Raw genomic sequence first — 22,584 nt, 5'->3', positions numbered from 1 at the left:
CGTCTCGGCCTCCCAAAGTGCTGGGATTAGAGGCTTGAGCCACCGTGCCCAGCCTTATAGTATTCTTGTGAGGATTTAAAGCGAACTTATATGATGTGTGTGCGCATAACTTAGAAAAATGCCTTTTCTATGATAAATACCAAATAAATGCCAGCTAATGATGATGTTAATGATGATGACATCACTTGATGAACATTTCTCCTTATTATATACAATGCCTCCATTATAAAAGGTGAACTGAGCCTTTACAAGGCAAGAACTCATTTAAAAGTCTGTAAAAACAAATTTGTTCATGACCAGTTTGTTACTATTGTAGATAATACCTGTTCATCTTCGGCGTTCACCTGTGGCCATGGGGAGTGCATTCCTGCACACTGGCGCTGTGACAAGCGCAACGACTGTGTGGATGGCAGTGATGAGCACAACTGCCCCACCCGCGCACCTGCTTCCTGCCTTGACACCCAGTACACCTGTGATAATCACCAGTGTATCTCAAAGAACTGGGTCTGTGACACAGACAATGATTGTGGGGATGGATCTGATGAAAAGAACTGCAGTAAGTTTTGAACTGGTTTCTCTTGGTTGGTCAGCCTTGTAAATAGACTTCAACAACCAAACAGCCTTGCATTCTTTCCTCTAAGGCTCATACAATTTTCATTGTCTCTTTAGTACTTCTATTCCACTTGTCAATCTCTGTATCGCTAGGTTATAAGGATAAAGGCTTGTGCCTGCACATGGGATGCTTAGAGTCCGCCTGTAAGTATTGAGTTCTATGGAAGCAAAGCAAGGACTGCCTCTGATGCCAAACATTTCAATTCAGATAGGAATTGAAAAAGTGAAAATCCCTCAACTATCTATTTATATATTTAAAACAATATTAAAAGTCATATAAACATATCCAGACTTTTGGCTATTGATGTTTCTTTTTCATTTAGTAAAGCAAAAAGACATCAAAATAAAGAGGCACAGAAAATTTAAATTTCCATTGATCTTATCCACCTGTTTTCCATCTTGCCAGTTCTGCTTTCCTTTAGCTTGTTGTTTTATTTCATGTCTTCAATAATAGTTCAAGATGGAGCAAAGTTCCCTGGGCTAAGTTCTAGTTCTGTTTGCACGACTAGGCAAGTCACTATCATTTGGAATAGATGAGCTTTAAGATCCCTTCTAGCTTTCATAACCTATAAGTCTGTATTTAATATAATTTCATGTTGTGGGTGGGGCCAGCCACTGCATCCGACTCCGAGGCTATGGTCTTAACAGCAAGGTAGGACCCTGGTTTTTAGAATTGTTCTATTTAGACTTTTACATCCAGTTTGGGGGGTCTATACACACTGTTGCTGCTAGGCATGTGGGTCATGCTGGTTTTGTTGCCTAATTGGGCTCCATTGCTTGGCTTTGCTCTAGAGTCATGGACTTCGTAGTATTCGTTAAATGTAGTCCCAGTCCAAGCACATGATGCTTACTTTCTAAATGTGGTCTATTTTCCAAGGTGTAATAACAGTTTCTGACTCTGCCCTATAATCTTATTCTCAATTCTAAAACCTATCCTAGTTTTGAGTTCTTTTGCTTAGCTGACTTTGATAATGTGGCTGATTTGAAAGAATTTTGAACCCATGTACAATTGAGATAACTTCTGTAGCTATTTAGCCATTTTTAGTTTGACTCTGGCACTTGTTGCACAGGAAATAAACTTGTTGGTTTTGTTTTCGGATGACATTAGATTCGACAGAGACATGCCAGCCTAGTCAGTTTAATTGCCCCAACCATCGATGTATTGACCTATCGTTTGTCTGTGATGGGGACAAGGATTGTGTTGATGGATCTGATGAGGTTGGCTGTGGTAAGTGCATTGCTTTTGTTTTTATTCACAGTGTTTATTTAGAAAAATCTCAGTGTTAACACATGGACAGAGGGAGGGGAACATAACACACCGGGGCCTGTGGTGGGGTGGGGGATGGGGGAGGGATAGCATTAGGAGAAATACCTAATGTAGATTATGGGTTGATGTGTACAGCAAACCACCATGGCACCTGTATACCTATGTAACAAACCTGCATGTTCTGCATATGTACTCCAGAACTTAAAGTATAACAACAAAAAAGAAAAATCTGTGTTTAGTCATTTTAGCCCTGAGTTAATTTCTAATGCTTTTCTCTTTCATTCTTAGTATTAAACTGTACTGCTTCTCAATTCAAGTGTGCCAGTGGGGATAAATGTATTAGTGTCACGAATCGTTGTGATGGTGTTTTTGACTGCAGTGACAACTCGGATGAAGCAGGCTGTCGTAAGTAACACAAACCCAGCATGTTTCAGACAAAAGGGTCATTTCATTTTTGCCAGTATTGATACTGATATTGCCACACATTTTCCCTAACTCAAGACAAACTGGGGGAAAGTATCCTCGAAGGAATGCAGTATTGAACATACAGTAAAATTGAGTAGACATTGCCATATAATGTGTAATTAGTGAATCAAGTGGTTGTATAAATGGATACTTCAAATAGTGTCTTAGATGGGCTAAATGTTTCTTAGATATTTTTGTTTTCATTTTTAGTTTTTCTTAGGACTTCCCACATTAGTGGGTTTAAACTTTTAAGGCTCTACTCCATATAAAGATATTTTACTGGTTTCTTTTAAGTTTCAGAAGAGAGCTCAAATCATGGTGTAGAAATGGTATGCAGCTGTATTTAGTATTGACTCTGATGAACTCATTCTTTGTGCTATTATGTGTTGAATATCTGCTAAGATGTTATTTATGGCCTTTGTCCTTAGACTCTGGTAAGGGAGATTATAGAAGGCAAGAGACAATTAAGCAAGATAGACAACTACAAGGGTCTTAGAAATGGCACAGACAAAATTCTATGGAGGTTCAGAGAAAAGAAATTTCTTCCAGTTGGGGGATTCAAGTAGGACTTCATACAATATAATTCTGATGGATCTATAATCTTCACAGCCTGGAAACCTATACTCACATGATTTGTTATTTGCCCACTTTTTGTTTTAAATGAATTTTAGACTTGCAAAAACTCATCAGTGAGTTGATTATTTGTTTGAACAATGGTGTTTCAGACCATAAAAAGTAAGTTTTCATGATTTTTCCTCCTGCATCAGAAAGGTAGTGTGTAAAGCCATGGATTAAAATGAAAAGTTAAATAAAATGCTTATATACTTTATAGTTTGCACAACATCTAGAAATTCCTAATCACTAATTTTCCTGTTTCACATTAAAAACATAAAATTCTGTGATGAACTGAGGTTAAACTGTCAATTGGTGCTGGCTTGCTGTTGCCTTGTGAGACCCCTGGTAGAGAGTTTTGGTTTACCCCTGTGAAACAGGGAAGCAGTTCTTACCTATCTCTCCAGGATTGCTCGATGAACAGTGGAAAGTTTGCAAAGAATTGAGTATTTACCATTACCTTTAGTTTTACTTAGTGTGTGCTGGTTTCATTGGATATAGTTCATCTGAGGGAAAATAGTAACACCCAAACATGATATTAAACACATGAAGTTCAAAGTAATCATAGCTATTTAAGCTGTATTGTAATGTTCTAGTGATTCTTTCATAGAAAGATAGATAAACTTTATTATTGAATCTGCAATTGGAAGAACATTAGAAACACAGGAAAAGGAAACAGAATGTTCTTTTGACACAGGTACTTATCTGCTAGTCAGCAGTTTTGCATTCTGTACTTCATTTGTTGTCAGATCCTCTAGTTGCCACAGAAATGTTTCTATGTACTATGATGTGGGAGAAGACTCTATATCATTTAGCCTTCAATGTTAATTTGGTCATAGTCATTACTATAAACCTACTGTTGGATCCAAAATAATTTCCTCTTGTGATAAAAGGGATCACAAATTACATTCACAAGCCCATTTTCCCCATGTTTTTGTTCTAGCAACCAGGCCTCCTGGTATGTGCCACTCAGATGAATTTCAATGCCAAGAAGATGGCATCTGCATCCCGAACTTCTGGGAGTGTGATGGGCATCCAGACTGCCTCTATGGATCTGATGAGCACAATGCCTGTGTCCCCAAGACTTGCCCTTCATCATATTTCCACTGTGACAACGGAAACTGCATCCACAGGGCATGGCTCTGTGATCGGGACAATGACTGCGGGGATATGAGTGATGAGAAGGACTGCCCTACTCAGCCCTTTCGCTGTCCTAGTTGGCAATGGCAGTGTCTTGGCCATAACATCTGTGTGAATCTGAGTGTAGTGTGTGATGGCATCTTTGACTGCCCCAATGGGACAGATGAGTCCCCACTTTGCAGTAAGTTTCCTGACCACAGTTTACTGGCCATAAACTCATTCTGAACAGTAGCCTGGTGTGCATCACCATTGTCACAGTCACTGTGTAGCTTTGTAGGAAGTATTTCAGCTCCTCTCTGAGTTCACATCTGTGTAGGGGTAACCATAATTGAATTCAAATACATCACCATTGGATAATTTTCTGATTAAATCTTTTGTACTTGGTTATGTGTTTTTACTTCTTTTTATGTCTTTGTTTCAAAAAATGAGACTAAATTGAGGCCATTAGATTGTCAAATTAAATTTGGTTCTGTTGGCAATGTGCTTATTAATTTTTCTAACTTTAATATTTTCTAATTTCAATCAGAACTTGTCACAAAAAAATGAAGTGTTGCTGTGATTAAAGTGCTGTGATTGGCATGTAATCCTAATTACTGTCATTTCTTTCTTTCCTCTTTAATCAATGCTCACTCTCAGATGAACCCCAGCCAGGTATGATTGTGAAGTATTTCACATTCTTATGATTTCATATGTGTTGTGTTTGTTCTGAAAACGTCCTGATTATATTAACTCGCTTCCCTTTCTAATGCATGTCTGTGTTATGACTCTTACAAATATGTTAGAGTACACATGGAAATAGAGGGTGTTTGCATCCCCAGGCATGTGAACTGTCTTAGGGTGGCTTTAGGCATTTTCATTTTGGCCCTGAAACTAAGGCATGATGATGTGTTATTGGATCTGTGTACTCTAATGTTTCAATGACCTTTCCTCTTTGATTTGTTCACTTCATAGATTTTCTAGTCTTTTCTCTTAAATGTTTGTCTATCTTCCATTTCTGTATAGATAGAAGAATTTCAGAGGCAGAAAATGAGAAACAATTTTAGGTGTCTTTGCATGCTCTATCAATGACACTTTTCTTCCTTGATGTCAACAATATTTTTCCAAGGGTTCTCATTGCATTAAATGGAGTTACACTATCGGGTTGTGGTGAAGAAGGTGATCATACTCCAATAGATATGAAGGATGGTAAATCCTCAGGCAAATTATAGCAAACCCTGAACAGCCTGTGGAACTCACCCAAGTGAATGCTGCACTTGGCTCTTGTCTGGGCATCATATTGAAGGTGGCATGAGACTGCATAATAAATATTGCATAAGAGTGAATCAAAGAAGCAAAGATTCTTGATTTTCTTTTTTCATTATTCTCTTTCTTTTTTTCTAGATGGGAACAGCTGCTCAGATTTCAATGGTGGTTGTACTCACGAGTGTGTTCAAGAGCCCTTTGGGGCGAAATGCCTATGTCCATTGGGATTCTTACTTGCCAATGATTCTAAGACCTGTGAAGACATAGATGAATGTGATATTCCAGGCTCTTGCAGCCAGCAGTGTTACAATATGAGGGGTTCTTTCCGGTGCTCATGTGATACAGGCTACATGTTAGAAAGTGATGGGAGGACTTGCAAAGTTACAGGTAATTGCTGAATTAACCCTAGCCAGTTTATCAGCACATCCCAGAGCTTAAAATCAAATGGCACATGTAGGCATTTGACAATGTTGATTAGGAGTTAGATCGACTTGAATCCTGGAAAGATTATGCAATCTCTTTAAACCTCAATTTTTTTGTGAGGATTAAATAGGGTAATACACATTAAAATCTTGGTGTATTTTGGAAAATAGAGGTTAAAACATATACAAGTCGATGATTTTTTAAATCATCGGCTTTTATATCATTTAAAATGACTTCTATACTGTAGTTAAGCATCTTTATATAATGCTTCATTAATTGAATTCAACCAATATTAATTCAGTTTCTGCTATAAGAAAGTGATTTTTACTGTGTATTTGGACATTGATTTGACCACTTTCAAAGTGACCAAGTAGAGGAAACTAAAACAAAAACAGAAAGTTTCTTTCTTTTACATGTAGTAGGAGTCTGGATGTCAGACAGTCCATGGCATGAGTCTGCTCTGTTATCCTCATCATGTGACTTACATCAAGGGTTCCAATGCTCCAGGCTTTAGCTTCTCTTAGAAAGTAGGACAGGGAAAGAGAAAGTGGAAGGCAAGCAGCTTCCTTTTTTAGAATGTGACCTGAAATTTGATTCATAATTTCTACTCACATCCTATTGGTCAGAACTTAGTCATGTGGTCATCCAAACTTCAGTGGAGGGAGAGAAATGTCTCTGGCTGGAGAGTCTGTGCCAAGCTAAAACTTGGCATGCTTTATTACTGAAAAGAAAAAGAAGAGACAGGGTGTTAGGAGAATTAGAACTCTCTGCCATAGTTGAGAGCCTCAGAAAACAGAAATATTTAAGACATGATTCCTGCTGTCCAGAAGCCTATAATCTATTAAATAGTAAGGAAGATAAATAAAGTACAAAAATAAATACAGTAAAAGGAAGAATGGAAGCATAGTCTCCTCTAGACTAGTATTTAGAAACACATTTAAATATAACCCAGGAAAGTCTATTTTAAGGACTCATGAAAACCAGCTAACTATTAAGGTTAAGAATGAAATGATTAAAATCATTCTTACGGGGCTTCCTCCCCTCCCCACCAACTTACTATAGTTTGGAATTACACCTTCTTTTTGTTACCAAAAGTATTGAATCAAATGTTTTAAAGAGTTGTTTTGTGTTTTCTCCCAGTATCATTGAAATTTTTGCATTTTTTTCTTGAACAGCATCTGAGAATCTGCTGTTACTTGTGGCAAGTCAGAACAAAATTATTGCCGACAGTGTCACCTCCCAGGTCCACAATATCTATTCATTGGTCGATAATGGTTCTTACATTGTAGCTGTTGATTTTGATTCAATTAGTGGTCGTATCTTTTGGTCTGATGCAACTCAGGGTAAAACCTGGAGTGCGTTTCAAAATGGAACGGACAGAAGAGTAGTAAGTACATTTCTGTTGACCTTTGGCCTGGCTAGTTCCCCTGTCTTGGGTCTGTTTGCTGTTATTCACCAGTGAGAGAAGGCCCTACCTCATCTGGGTAGCTCTCATGGTACCTTCTGGGCCACATAACACCCAAGAGACTTGCATGTTCATAACTACGAATTTATGGCTGTTTTCAATAGGAGGGTGGCCTCTGAAGGCAGATGTATGATTCTGAATTCCAGGTCAGTGATGCAGAGACCTCACAATGTCTTTAAGTTTCCTTTTGCAGTCTTTTCTTGTGGATGAGAGCAGAGGAAAATGCAGGAAAGTTAAGGGGTTGCTTTTCTTAACATTAATTTAGTGAGATTTCTCAATCCATCTCCCAGAATTTCAGTTTCTTGGCTCCTGATAGTTACATTTCCTCTGCCTCTTACAACTTTATTTTGTAATTATTGGTGCTTAATTAACAGAGATATTATTCTTTGCATGCAAACACTATAACGTTTTGTAATGTTGCCAACTAAGCAAATGGATAGAGCTTTTGCTTAATTGCAAAAACTTTTGAAATCAAAACGAAACTATGCACTAACCCAACAATGAAGTTATCTTAGAATATTCAGTGGGACAAAATCTTGTATACTTTTCTCGGAAAACCCTACTGTTGATTTGGTGGTTAGCTACATGAGAGGACAAAATTTTCTAATCCTGACAAGTAATTATAGGACAAGTTAGGTGGTTTAATCTAGATTTTTATATAGTATCCATGTTTGCATTCATTTTTTTGCTCTAGAATTCAGTCTTTATTCACTTTTGTCTTTAGGTATTTGACAGTAGCATCATCTTGACTGAAACTATTGCAATAGATTGGGTAGGTCGTAATCTTTACTGGACAGACTATGCTCTGGAAACAATTGAAGTCTCCAAAATTGATGGGAGCCACAGGACTGTGCTGATTAGTAAAAACCTAACAAATCCAAGAGGACTAGCGTTAGATCCCAGAATGAAGTAAGACTTTTTTTTTCTAATTATGTTGCCCTGACATGGTTATGATGAGGGAAAAACAACAATAACATGATGTAGCTGATATGCATGTTGCTGATATGCAAAATTTAAAATGATCCCTTGTTTAAACATGATAGGTGTCCAACTGGGTGTTGCTATCTCTCCTTCATCTGAATTATCTTCTTGATAAAGTATGTAAGAGCAATTGATTGTTTACTTTATTTTTAGATCACATTGATTTATTAGCTTGGCAATACAATTTTCAAAATGTCATATAATTAAAAATTAAGTTTCTGGCCCGGCATGGTGGCTCACGCCTGTAATCCCAGCACTTTGGGAGGCCGAGGCGGTCGGATCACCAGGTCAGGAGATCGAGACCATCCTGGCAAACATGGTGAAACCCTGTCTCTACTAAAAATACAAAAAAAAATTAGCCGGGCATGGTGGTGGGCATCTGTAGTCCCAGCTACTCGGGAGGCTGAGGCAGGAGAATGGCATGAACCCGGGGGGGCAGAGCTTGCAGCGAGCAGACATCGTGCCACCGCACTCCAGCCTGGGCGACAAAACAAGACTCTGTCTCAAAAAAAAAAAAATTAAGTTTCTAATTACTGCATGCAGTAATAGTCCATAGAGGAGCCAGTTTGATGTATATATATGGTGTATATATGTATCATGATTATAAAACAAAAAAGCTGAATTTTTCTGCTTCGGTTTTATGTAGTTTATGAGAGCTCCCTTTTAAGTCATATAAGGAAGGCAGTTTTTGCCTACTGGTCCTAAAGGGAAGGTAGACAAATTCTCCCATGTGTTTGGAAATCTTTGAGGGCTTCTTTCCCTGAATTTACTTATATTTGATAACTTAGATTCTTTGCTGCAGGGTGGCAAATTAGGCAAGTTATGTTCAATGTGATGTTGACTTCCTAGATATTGTAAAGTATTACACACCAGTGAAATTTATTATGGATCCCTGATGAAGAATAAATTGATTTCCTTATCTAAAAACATGACAGGGTAGACAAACAAGGACAGATGGATTTTTCTAGATCAACTATTTGTGGATTATAAACAAACATGAATTGGCATTGAGACGTTTCAATGTCATAATGTACTACGTTATGACATTATGTATTACATGTTTTATGAAACATTATAAAAATACCCAGATGGGTTGTGATTGTGTTATGACAGTTTTACTTTGTGACACTTAGAGGAAATAATAAACTCTGTGCACATATTCTGAACCAGAGATGATTTATTTTAAGCAGGGCATAAACAGGATGTTGTATTATTTAAAATGACAGTTATTTTAAATATTTAAATACGTCTCCTCCAATTGGTAACTCGTTTCCTTTCCCAGTGAGCATCTACTGTTCTGGTCTGACTGGGGCCACCACCCTCGCATCGAGCGGGCCAGCATGGACGGCAGCATGCGCACTGTCATTGTCCAGGACAAGATCTTCTGGCCCTGCGGCTTAACTATTGACTACCCCAACAGACTGCTCTACTTCATGGACTCCTATCTTGATTACATAGACTTTTGTGATTATAACGGACACCATCGGAGACAGGTGATAGCCAGTGATTTGGTAAGTTGGTGGTGAAGAAAACCAAATTAAAACTACAGTTGTGGATAGGTAGAAATCACACGAGTATCAGAAAAGCTAAGAAATTAATTTTTGTGTCATAGACAGTGTCAGGTCAATCCAGGAAATACCAGCAACAGTGAGACACAGTCTATCCCATATGAATAACAGGAAAATGAATATTTTCATTCCAGTTCATGGTCAGATTGTGCCTTGTCCAGGGAGGATTTTTATAGCTTGTGTGATTTAGTTGAGCTGTAGATGTGAATCTGTTGCTTCTATACCTTTAAAAATGGTGTCAAGTGGCCAGGCGTGGTGGCTCACGCCTGTAATCCCAGCACTTTGGGAGGCCGAGGTGGGTGGATCACCTGAGGTCAGGAGTTTGAGACCAGCCTGGTCAACATGGTGAAACCTCGTCTCTACTAAAAATACAAAAATTAGCCAGTGTGCTAGTGCACGCCTATAGTCCTAGTTACTCGGGAAGCTGAGACAGGAGAATTGCTTGAGCCCGGGAGGCAGAGGTTGCAGTGAGCTGAGATTGCATCACTGCACTCCAGCCTAGGTGACGGAGTAAGACTCTGTCTCAAAATAAAATAAAATAAAATAAAATAAAATAAAATAAAATAAAATAATTGTCAAGCAAAAATTTATAACTTAACTTGGCCAGGCACATTGTCTCACATCTGTAATCCTAGAACTTTGAGAGGTTGAGGTTGGTGGATTGCTTGAGCCCAGGAGTTCAAGACCAGCCTGGGTGACATGGCAAAACCCCATTTCTACGAAAAAAAAAAAAAAAAAAATTTGCTGGGCATGGTGGTGTGTGCCTATAGTCCTGGCTACTTGGAAGACTGAGGTGGGAGGATCGCCTGAGCCCAGGGAGGTCAAGGCTGCAGTGAGCTGTGATTGTGCCACTGTACTCCAGCCTGAGTGACAGAGTGAGACCCTGTTTTCAAAAAAAAAAAAAAAAAAAAGATTAACTAGATTTATATTTCTCAGTCCTGTTCTTTATGTAATATTTTTTATTCAATAAATTCTAATAAATTTATTTTCACAAGTTAAATGGGAAAATAAAGAAAATACATATTTTATCAAAGAGCTATTATTGAACCCGATTAAAAATAGGAATGCTTTTACAATGTTGGTGGAGTGTAAATTAGTTCAACCATTGTGGAAGATAGTGTGGCAATTCCTCAAGGATCTAGAACCAGAAATACCATTTGACCTAGCAATCCCATTACGGGGTATATACCCAAAAGATTATAAATCATTCTACTGTAAACACACATGCACACATATGTTTATTGCAGCACTATTTACAATAGCAAAGACTTGGAACTAACCCAAATGCCCATTAATGATAGACATATACATTATGGAATACTATGCAGTCATAAAAAAGAAATGAGTTCATGTCCTTTGTAGGGATATGGATGAAGCTGGAAACCGTCATTTTCAGCAAACTAGCACAAGAACAGAAAACCAAATATCGCATGTTCTCACTTATAAGTGAGAGTTGAACAATGAGAACACATGGACACAGGGAGGGTAACATACACACTGGGGCCTGTCGGTGGGTGGTGGGCAAGGGGAGGGAGAGCATTAGAACAAATACCTAATGCATGTGAGTGTTAAAACCTAGATGATGGGTTGATAGGTGCAGCAAACCACCATGGCATGCGTATACCTATGTAATAAACCTGCATGTTCTGCGCATGTATCCCAGAACCTAAAGTAAAATTTAAAAAAATAAATAAAAAATAATAAAAAAAAATAAAAAATTGCCATTGTATAGTTGCTGTGACTTGAAGGAAAGATGCACCTAAACTGTAACAGATTGATGTGAATCAGTGAGTGGCAGCACAAGACAGTGGAAATAGCAGGCACAAGGGTGCTGATGATGGAGTGAGGGCTGGGGTGTGGGAGTGGGAGATAAGGAGTCTCTAAGCTCTCTAGTTCCATCTAACTTCTAACTAGTAGGTGATCCTGATACGTCATCTTGCTTTTTGTGCTTCAGTTTTGTTTTCATTTGTAAAATAGATGCCCACTGTAATTACCAAGACAAACATAAAGAATAAATGACACGTGTATGTGAAAGGATCTTGAATGGTTTAGTGGGATATAGGATGAATTGTGTATTTTTTGCCGCTCTTTTGTACCATGACTTCCTTGTGTTTTTATTTAATAATGACATGCTAAAGGAAAGCATCTGCTTGAGCACATATCCTCTTTGACTCAGTGCACCTTGGCTTTGATTTTTGGATGAGGTCTCACTGTTCTCTTCTGCCTCACAGATTATACGGCATCCCTATGCTCTAACTCTCTTTGAAGACTCTGTGTACTGGACTGACCGTGCTACTCGTCGGGTTATGCGAGCCAACAAGTGGCATGGAGGGAACCAGTCAGTTGTAATGTATAATATTCAATGGCCCCTTGGGATTGTTGCAGTTCATCCTTCAAAACAACCAAATTGTGAGTGGTACAGAGAAACCTCCTGCCTGGGAGTAGCTTGGAAAACACTGACCCTGGGAATGCTAAATACACACTGTTACAGACTCATTTGTTTGGGCAATACATTTTCTTTTTCTCTTTACAAACCACCCCACTCTATACTTTCCCCAGTCCTGATATTGCCATTACTTTTATTTACCATGGAAAATTCAAACCTTGGATATAACAACAGCACATCTGAATTATATCATTTCAGCATTTGGCTACTACCTCTGTGACCCTCACATGAGTCTCCGTTTCCTCAGCTGACAAATGGAGTACAGAACTGATAGTGCCTTTGATCCTCTTACCGCCACCACTCTGTGATTGAAAGCAGCTTACTTTTAGGACTAGTTTATTATGGCAGCACTGCCTTCTAGGTGCTCTGCTGTAGCCAGCACGAGTCATCCTAAAGTGCATGGTATGGGTGGCTAGGTGAAAGATTTGGCATCCGTACTGTTCTTTCTGGTGGGAGAGGGAGATAAGTCACTTGATCTTCACTTAATCCTCTCTTCTCAAAACTCTGCAGTTATTTCTCACACACTTCAGCATGTGGTTGCTGCTATTTCCCTGTTCTCTTCTCCCACTCGCTGTTGCCACATTGGATTTCATTATGGTCTAAAAGCACAGCAGGCGACTCCCGCCTCTCAGCTTCTGTGCTAGCTCTTCCCTCTGCCTGGAACATCTCTCTTCCAGATCTCTGCATGAGTTGCTCAGCGTGTCATTTAGGATTCTACCCAAATGTCACTTTCTCAGGGAGGCCCTCATTGACCTCTCTACCTAAAATAGCCGCCCCCTCATAGTTCTTTTGCTCTTTACCCTCATGTTCTGAAATCTCTCTCACTCTCTCTCTCAGTTTAGTTCTGTTCCTTTTTGCTCGAATATATACTCCACTTTTATAGCGTCCCCAGTGCTTAGAATGGTGTTTGGTATACAGTGAGTACCTACCATTTTTCTGGTGAATGAATGGATTAATAATCTCTTAATAGCATGGTATGTGTAATAAGAATATATAAGACTATGGAACATCCTGTGTGGGGGGGCCACACAGAATCCTGATTTTCGAGGTGCAGAGATACACAGAGATATCATCAGTAGAAAAATAAAAGATTATTATCTAACCAAATCTGGAAAACTAGGTAAACTACAAGGTCACACATCAAACACACAACTTTTATTTTAATGCAAAAAGATGTCTTTTAGGTCAGGCAAGGAGACAGATTACTTGGCATCATATTTCTATTACAAGTTCCAGATTATTCAGTGGCTGTTTGTTCATAATCTAGTTATAGACTGGATTGATCTGTAACCTTGAGTCATTCTTCTCTCTCATGTCCCTTATGAATTCTAAGTCAAAAGCCTAATGCTAGGGAAGTTGAAAGTGTAAGTAGTTCAATGAAAACAAAACAAAAGAAAACAACAGAGGTAACCACGTACTTAAGCCCCTCAGTACTGGGGCCTCTGGGAGGACGCTAAGAGCATGACTCTGTTTTGATTTTAATGTGGTGGTTTTCCACTCACTGGTGCTTTCTTTCTTTCTCATACAGCTGTGAATCCATGTGCCTTTTCCCGCTGCAGCCATCTGTGCCTGCTTTCCTCACAGGGGCCTCATTTTTACTCCTGTGTTTGTCCTTCAGGATGGAGTCTGTCTCCTGATCTCCTGAATTGCTTGAGAGGTATAGTATGCTCCTTATGTGTGCTCTGAAGACGGATCTGGTCATAGTTTGTGCCAAGCAGTGGAAACTCTAAACCCAATTGTGACTGAACGTGTGCTGTGTCCTTTGATTCCTCAGGTGTCTGCAGAATGATGTGTGTTGTATGGGGTGATGTCACTGAGTGGCTTGGTTGTAATATAGTTTCTGTATATGGAACTAATGTTATCTGTGCATGTGATTGAACAATCTGTAACCTCGCATTTTCTCTCACCTGGGTACAGTTAGACTTCTCTGACAAGCCATGGTAATGGGAAGTTCCAAATTCTGCACCTAAGAAGTAAACATTCTCAACGTTTGTGTACAGCTTCATTTTTCATGTCCATTGTCTCTTTCTCACTCTTTTTTTTTTTTTTTTTTTTGAGATAGGGTCTTGCTCTGATGCCCAGGCTGTAGTGTAATAGTGTAATCATAGCTCACTGTAGCCTCCACTTTCCAGGCCCATGTGATTCTCCCACCTCAGCCTCCTGAGTAGATGAGACTAGAGGCGCGTGCCACCACACCTGGCTAATTTTTGTATTTTTTGTAGAGATGGGGTTTTGCCATGTTGCCCAGGCTGGTCTTCAAGTTCTGCCCTCAGGCCGTCCACCTGCCTTAGCTTCCCAATGTGCTGGGATTACAGACCTGAACTACTGCACCTGGTTCCATTGTCTCATTTTCATTCTTGTAACCAATAGTTTGATGAGTGTTCTAGCCTGGGTCTTCTGACTCCAGTTTCAGTACTGTTACTATTACCATCTGATACTTTAAGAAGGAGAATTGTGTCTGTATGAGATATTACAAGTGACTATTTGAGCAATTTAATCTTTATCTCATCCTAGAGATATTTTATTGGGTCGATTGAAGAGTATGTGGAGGATTATACCAAGTACTTAAGGGAGTAAGAAAAGAAGGAAAAGTTGCAGCCAGTTCACAAAAGAGATTTCTTCTGGAGTGTGTACTTGTGTATAATACACTTAAAAATATAATTCATTACTGCTTAAAAATCTAAGAAGTTACTCTAAACCCAAGTTCCCTTTCATTTCTCAGTGAAGTGAATGAATATATTTTGATACTGATGAAAATTGTTGTAGACAAGTTCAACTTAAATGTTTAATTATTACATATTCCTAAATTAAGAGATAATAGAGTCGTAATGTAGAAGGAAATCTAGTCCTAAGCTAGAATGGAAAATATATACTAAATTCAGGAAACTTTTAGTGTTTAGATATTATGCAGATGTAGGCTTACTGAAAAGCAAATTCCATCAGCATGTAATATTGTGCAATGATACTTTCATGATGAAAGATTTTAATTATTGGTAATTCTCACAGAGGGACTGGCATTTGCCATTTTTCCTCAGAGACTCATTATGTACCTAATCCTGGTTGACATTGTTTAATTTAGTGTGTCCCTAGAGTCTTTCAGGAGAAGATTAAACTGGGCTGTAGACATTTCAGATACAAAGCATTCTTTCAGCACACAAAGATTGTTGAATTGCACATTGGGGGTTGGTATAATCAATATTACTCTCTGATGATGATTGATAAGTGTTAATTTTAAATAGCGCCTTTTGTTGTTTCACAAATAATTCCACTAGTGGTTCTCTCATGGGTTGACTTTACTGAAGTCAACTGAACTGAAGTTTTTGAACTTTTTTTTTAGGATTTCCCAGCTGATTTCAGAGCACCAGCTGAGTAACTGATTGCCAATATATGTTAACCGATAAAAGGTTTCCACATTTTTTTTCCCAACAAGAAGTTTAGAAAACTTGTTAACATTTATAGGTGGAAACATTTTACTTGATTTGACTGTTGAAAAGCTTTTAAACTGGTGTTTACTAAGTGGCTGGAATATATGTGGAAGTGCTTCTGTGATACTGTTAAGTAAAATAAGCAGATACTGCACAATGTTGGCCCTGTAAAAACATGTGTTAAAAAAGTCTGGAAGCAAAAACACACAAGTGCCAATAGTGGTTACAGTTGGATAGTGCAATTATGAGTTGGTTCTATTTATTTCTAATTTTATGTTATAGTGAGTGCTTTCTCTGTATGAGACTTTTTAAATTCTTTAGAAAATATATTCCTTACAATGCCAAAACCAAATAAACAAACAGAACTCAAGCCAAACATCACCTCAGCACCCCTAAAATCACTCCAAATACAAATAGACTTCTGACTCAGTCTCAGGCACAAGGCACTTGCTTCAGTGATTTTGTGCAAGATAAGAGAACACTCCTTGTCCTTGCTCCAGTGAAGGCTGCGGTGCTGATCAACTTGTGCAGGGTATGACTTAAGGAGGACCTAGGTTTGGGGATCATATATATTGTCATTCAATTACAACATTGATTTCCCATTCCTGACTATAATGTCTTCATGACTCTGCTGACACTAACATTAATGGGATTATGACATGGAAAATAGAAATGAAGAGATGATCTTTAATTTCAAAAGACAGAGACATACTGACCTACTTAACTGTCACCACCTCCTGAACTCCTTTCCATGCAACCCTAGATGCCTCTGTGCCTACCCCTTCGTGCCATTGTCATAATGAATCGTAAGGGCTCGTATACTTGGTCTTGCCCTCTAGATGCTATGTTCCTTGATGATAAAGCCTCTACCTGGTCTGTAGATGTATGCTTATTGCCTGTGGCACTTCATGGTACATGGTGGCACTCAGTAAATGTTGAGTGAATGTCAAACTCTCCAATATCCATTTTTGTTCCTTCCCTAGTCCTCTGTTTCTTACCCATTTGCTCCTTAGATATGTGTGCAGTGTGTGAAATCAATTCTTTTTGCTTTCCCATATAGCACTTTTCAGGCACCTCCCTGTGCTACCTGTTGTCTTACTGGCCACTTCCTTTCTATTAATCCCCTGGCATCATCCCCCACCATGACGCTCACAGTTTCAGCCAGCGCAGCGTTACAGGAGATCCTGCTCTCTGGTCCATTGCCTGCAAATGTTCATTGGTGGTAAACGTTCTCAGTACACCAGCAGTTATCAGATAAAGGGCTTGAGACATGATCCCCAGGAAGGAGTAGAAGCAGATGGTGCTTAAGGGAAGAGTGCCATGGAGGAGTCAAGAAGGCCCATGTATGATGGATGAGATAAGCAAAGTTTTTAGGCCCTAAACAATGCTTTGGTTGAGAATTACTCCAATTAAGCAAAGGGAGATGAGCCATTCAAAAGGGCAGACTCAGGTTTTGAGTGAGTAAGAATTTAAAGTCCCCCATAAAACTGGGACAGAGGTATTGTTTCTGTTGACCCAATGAACATTAATAACATATAATCAATACATACTTAAATTTATCATCGCAAGATAATTTCTTGGTACAGCTGAAACTCATAATCTGGCTTTTTTTTTTAAATTGTAGTTAAACTAAATGAAATGAGTGGTAATTTGATACTCAATAAATAGTACCTGGCCTGCGGTATTTGCAGTGTAGTGATGAAAAACGTAGATTCTGGAGTCCAGGAGGCCTGGTTGTGTGACCTTGTTTAAATTGCTTGATTTCTTTGTGTCTTATTTGCAAACTGAGGGAGGACCTGTCTAACAAACAAACTTAGGAAACTTGAGGGAGATAAATTAAGGGAAATATTTACCTGATGCATGCAGTATGGCGCACATTCTCAATCAATGAGAGGCGATTTTTATTGCAATTGCAGTTGTTCAGAAGAGAGGCAATGTGGAGCAGCTGAGAGAGAAGGGCTTGGAAGTGAATGGGCCAGGGTCCATCTCCTATTACTGTTTCCTGCAGAAGTCACAGAGCACCTGCAAATCTTATTTGCTCCAGCTGAAAACAACTTTGCAGGCTTGTTGTGGAAGACTATACATTGCAGTACTTGAAAAATGTAAAGCATTACTAGTTGCAAAATTTACATTAGACTAAATTTAAATTTATCCTAGGTTAATAAAAACTGGGTTATTTCTCAGTAATAGAAATGATAGGAACAAGGAAAAGCTAATGAGATGTGAAAATAAGTGAAGAAAAAATGACCAAGTCATCCTGCTAAGATGGAAAGTTTCCCAGATTATAAAAATAATGAAAACGTCATGTTTAGCTTATGAAAGTTATGTAATGATTAATCATTTTATACTTTGTCTTAATATGTGATATATCTTATACATATATCTTAACACAAAACTTAGATTCAAAAGTTTTCCTTTTCTCAGAGAGGAATTTAAAAACCCCACTCTTGATGGGGATCAGGATAAAGATTAAATTGTTTCTGAAAAAGGAACTTTTATTATCTGTTAAGGTGGCTAAGTGAATTGATAGTTTAAGATATTATGGGAATGTTTAAATTACAATGTGTAGACAGTTTTGAGAACTTTGGAAGATACTATTTACATATTCACTTCTACATTAATGTAGTCATGTGGTCATCCATTTAGTTAGCAAACATTTATTGGGCAAATATTTTATGCTAGGCTCTGAGTACCAGGCCCTGGGACACAATAATAAGCAAATCAGACACAGTCATTGACCTTTGGGAGTTAAAATCTTATGGAGAAGAGAGACACTACTCAAGTAGCAATTGATGGGATTATACATTGGATTGATTTATTAAGGTCTCAATAAATACTAGGCAACACTTTGTGGTGTTGTTTTATTTTCTGAACATTCTTAAAACTAGTAAGCTGCCTTTCACAAGAATAGTCTAAATGATTTTTTTCACTTTTTTGTTTTTCAAAACTCAACTCTCCTTTCCCTGAGATCAGTGTTAGTGAGGTTTGTCTGTGTGTAGAAGTGGGAGAATGTCCTGTCTGTGAGGTTTAGCAAACATGGGTGGTTTATCAGTGTAAGTAAGGACTCAATGAAGAGTAAGATAAATACCAACCTGCCTTGAAAAAGTCTAGACAGTGTTGTATGTGGGGTTGGAGGTCTTGTGGTCCAGCAGCCCACTGAAATCCTGTGAAAGGCCCATGCTTGTCTGATGAAGTACATTATATTTATTGCTGCAATGCTGCAATGTCATTTTAGCCCATATGATGGTAACAGGCTACTGCCTTCCATTACTCTAAATGTCTGGGAATAGTGGGATATGATTTTGACTGATATTCTTCTATTTTCACAGATGATCAACCTTTCTTAATAACTGTAAGGCAACATATAATTTTTGGAATCTCCCTTAATCCTGATGTGAAGAGCAATGATGCTATGGTCCCCATAGCAGGGATACAGAATGGTTTAGATGTTGAATTTGATGACGCTGAGCAATACATCTATTGGGTTGAAAATCCAGTAAGTTTTGAAAAACATTCAAAGTATATAATTTATTCTTGAAGAGCCTGCCTGCACTGATTTTTTTTATATGCAAACTTTTGTTGTATGGGTGAAAGGGAAACGATGTGGAAATAAATTTATCCCTAAGTTTTTTGATTCAATGAGGGGTATAAATGTGAGCTTGGTCTGGAGCAAAAATCGTAAAACTCTTTAGCGTTAGAAAGAGAAACAAATTTAAGCTATTGTGTATTATTTACTTATTCAGCAAGTATTTTCTAGAAGTGCCTATGATTTGCCCTGCACTGAATTACCTGCTTCTGACCACAGTATACATGCCAAGAAGCAGCAGTCACAATGCTTGCTGGGATTATGCATCGGATTGATTTATTAAGGTCTCAACAAATACTAGGCAACTCCCTAGAGGAGTCTTAAGCTAGTAGAAAATATTCGACGAATATAAAAACGATCAAAACTTAAGACAAAAGTAGTAGTTCCCTAAGGGAATTTAGTGAAAGCATTTGATGTGGTGCTGGGGCCTTCCTTTAGAATCCTTTAGAATATTTGCCTCTAGGGTAAGAATGAACACTTTTCCAGTTCTCTTCCTCATAGGACATTTTCTTCAAACTTCAGGGAAAAAACCTGTAAGAATAGGGAAAGGGCAAGGAGACTATGAAGGAGGAAGAGAAGAAAGATCTTTGTGTTTCATGTTTGTCACCCATATACAAAATATACTCCTAGCCTTCTGATCCACATCTGTGACTTGGGTTTTTCTTATGACTCATATGCTTGTGGTAGTTAAGAACTATCTCTGTAGCCAGTACTGGAGATAGCCTGAATGGTAAGCCTTGTGTATTCCAATGACACACTGAAAAATTGTTTGAAGCCTACCCAATGGTGCTGAACCTTTGTTTGCCTTTCCTCTGAGTGTAAGGCGTGTTCAAGAAATACAGTAGCTGGCTGTAGCCACAGTGAAGAAAGGGTTCTTATGTAGGAGCCATGGCCTTGGAACTGCTCACTTCCCCTTGTCTTTCTTTCCAGGGTGAAATTCACAGAGTGAAGACAGATGGCACCAACAGGACAGTGTTTGCTTCTGTATCTATGGTGGGGCCTTCTATGAACCTGGCCTTAGATTGGGTTTCAAGAAACCTTTATTCTACCAATCCTAGAACTCAGTCAATTGAGGTAATGATTCTATAATACTATTTACACAAACATTGGATTTAAACTGATGTAAACTCTAGTCTCAGGAATAGATCTCATGTGGGTTTTGGAATCATTTTTAAGCAAGAAGAAAAAGAGAAAATATATTAGTGTTAACTATCAAAGTCTCTGAAGTGAAAGAGAAAAACCACCTGAATTTTTTTTGTTTTGTTTTTAGACAAAGTCTCACTCTATCACCCAGGCTGGAGTACAGTGGCACGATCTTGGCTCACTGCAACCTCCAGCACCTGGGTTGAAGCAATTCTCCCGTCTCAGCCACCTGAGTAGCTGGGATTACAGGTGTGTGCCGCCATGGCTGGCTAATTTTTTGTATTTTTAGTAGAGATGGGGTTTCACCATGTTGGCCAGGCTGGTCTTGAACACCTGACCTCAAGTGATCCACCCGCCTCAACCTCCCAAAGTGCTGGGATTATAGGCATGAGCCACCACGTCTGGCTGGCAAAAGTAAATTATTTGAACTTTCTATTGCTTTATTTTGTTTCCTCCTAATTATCAATACTACCTGGTTGCTATAAAAGTATTTTAGGTAATTTAAAAAATAATATATAAGAAGATCAATAAAAGTTACATAGGGAATTCAACATAAAGGGAAGACTATGGTAAGCAGGGATTTTTTACTATGTTTCCTCATCTAATCTTCAATGCTATTTCAGTTTTCAACCAAATTTATAGTTTGCCTCTGTTCTTAGATGGAAATCTTTCTATGGCTCCAGTACAGTTTTTCTAACAGCAAAACAGAAAGTAGAAACTCGATTCTAATTCCTTTGATACTCTCTTCTTCAAGATAAATGTTCTTTTTACTCTAAATCCCAGAAGAAATTCTAGATGAGGCACAGGTATGAAATCACATGAAGGAAGTCAGAGGTAACTTGACTAGTGTCGGTTTGCTCCACTCTGAGAGAAGGATAAAACATGGAAGGGATTATTAATTCATAATAATTTTGAAAGTGAAACTTCTCAAAGCAAGGAGAAGGTTTTGGTGGGGGGTAGTTAGCAGAGCCCTGACAATCCACTGCTTTAGGTGGGCACCAGCTGGCAAGCTGGTTTTTCTTTGGAGCATTCAGAAAGATACTGAAGATGAGGAAGGCACACAGCAGCCTGGTGGCTAATTTAGAGCACCTATCTACACTAAAAAGCACTCTCTGTAGACTAAGAACACAGCCTATGTAGAGTTTGGTACTATCTGAGGTTTCACGCATCCATTGGTGATCTTGGAATGTATCCCCCATGGATGAGTGCGGATGACTGTTTTTATTTCTGCCAAATGAAGAAATAGGGAAAAGGTGTCCCAGGCAGAGAAAAGAGCTCTCACTGGAACAGTGCTTGAGTTTACAAAGATCTTTCACTACCATCTAATTTAATCCTTGCAACATTCCTGAGGGCAGGCAGGTGTGGTAGCCATTCGTGATGAGAGGGAAATTTGTAGTACGCACAAATGTCTCAAACCAGGTAGAATCACCAGGTGTTAATGTGAAGAGCCCCTTGGAGACTCCTCTGTTCAAGCTCTATTTTTTTTTTTTTTTTTTACATAGGAAACCAAGGCCCCCAGAAGCTAAGAGATTGTCTTAAATGGTCAGCTTTGCTGCTCTAATTCCCAGGCAGTATTCTCTGTTTGCACTTTTATAAACTACAACTCCGGCAATCCAGACTGGTTTAACCCTCTTTGACAGTGGCAGAAAATATTTTTCATGATTTCAACTAAAACTATCATCCTCCCATTAAACATAGGCAACATCTACTGCCTAAGACACTTACTACGAAACTCACATCTCTCTAGAGTCCACCCAGTGCAAAGCTGTCTTAATTCCAAAAGGCAATTAATACGCTCTTATTTTATCTCTTGGTCTCTTGATTAGTAAATGGGGTTCTTTTCTTTTAAACTGATAGTTTTCCAAAAGCAGGGAACATGTCTTTCCCATTAGTGTTAGGTACAATTGCAATCGCAGCCAGTTGGAGAATAACTGAGCGTGCATGTGTGTGTGGATTGGTAAGGCCACTTTAACCACATGAACCAAAAGTTTCTAATTATGCCCTGATGCAGTGAGGTACAAAGGAAAGATACTCTGATTTGGAGTCCAAAGACCTCGCTTTGAATCTGGGTTGCTTGCTTATTTTATTCATTCATTTAATGAGCACTAGGAAATGCTTTCTATGGATCAGTTGGCCCTGGATATTCCAAGATGAATAAAACATTTTTTTTTCTGTCTTTAAGTAGCTCACATATCTGTGAGATAAATAC

General features: G+C 38.6%; 1 protein-coding gene across 1 annotated transcript in view; it reads left to right on the top strand.

Annotated features, from left to right (window-relative positions):
• The window catches only part of LRP2 (LDL receptor related protein 2), a 219,547-nt gene that overhangs the window by 99,118 nt on the left and 97,845 nt on the right, over positions 1 to 22,584 (top strand). Inside the window, exons 22-33 of the mRNA XM_023189698.3 lie at positions 317 to 556; positions 1,721 to 1,840; positions 2,168 to 2,284; positions 3,900 to 4,277; positions 5,477 to 5,725; positions 6,937 to 7,148; positions 7,951 to 8,135; positions 9,490 to 9,718; positions 12,007 to 12,184; positions 13,750 to 13,878; positions 18,976 to 19,142; positions 20,163 to 20,306. Coding sequence (XP_023045466.2) covers positions 317 to 556; positions 1,721 to 1,840; positions 2,168 to 2,284; positions 3,900 to 4,277; positions 5,477 to 5,725; positions 6,937 to 7,148; positions 7,951 to 8,135; positions 9,490 to 9,718; positions 12,007 to 12,184; positions 13,750 to 13,878; positions 18,976 to 19,142; positions 20,163 to 20,306 — 2,348 coding nt within the window. The remainder of the gene's footprint in view (positions 1 to 316; positions 557 to 1,720; positions 1,841 to 2,167; positions 2,285 to 3,899; positions 4,278 to 5,476; positions 5,726 to 6,936; positions 7,149 to 7,950; positions 8,136 to 9,489; positions 9,719 to 12,006; positions 12,185 to 13,749; positions 13,879 to 18,975; positions 19,143 to 20,162; positions 20,307 to 22,584) is intronic.

This window comes from Piliocolobus tephrosceles, chromosome 11, assembly GCF_002776525.5.
Source record: "Piliocolobus tephrosceles isolate RC106 chromosome 11, ASM277652v3, whole genome shotgun sequence".
NCBI lineage: Eukaryota > Metazoa > Chordata > Mammalia > Primates > Cercopithecidae > Piliocolobus > Piliocolobus tephrosceles.
This window is presented reverse-complemented; position numbering and strand designations above follow the sequence as displayed.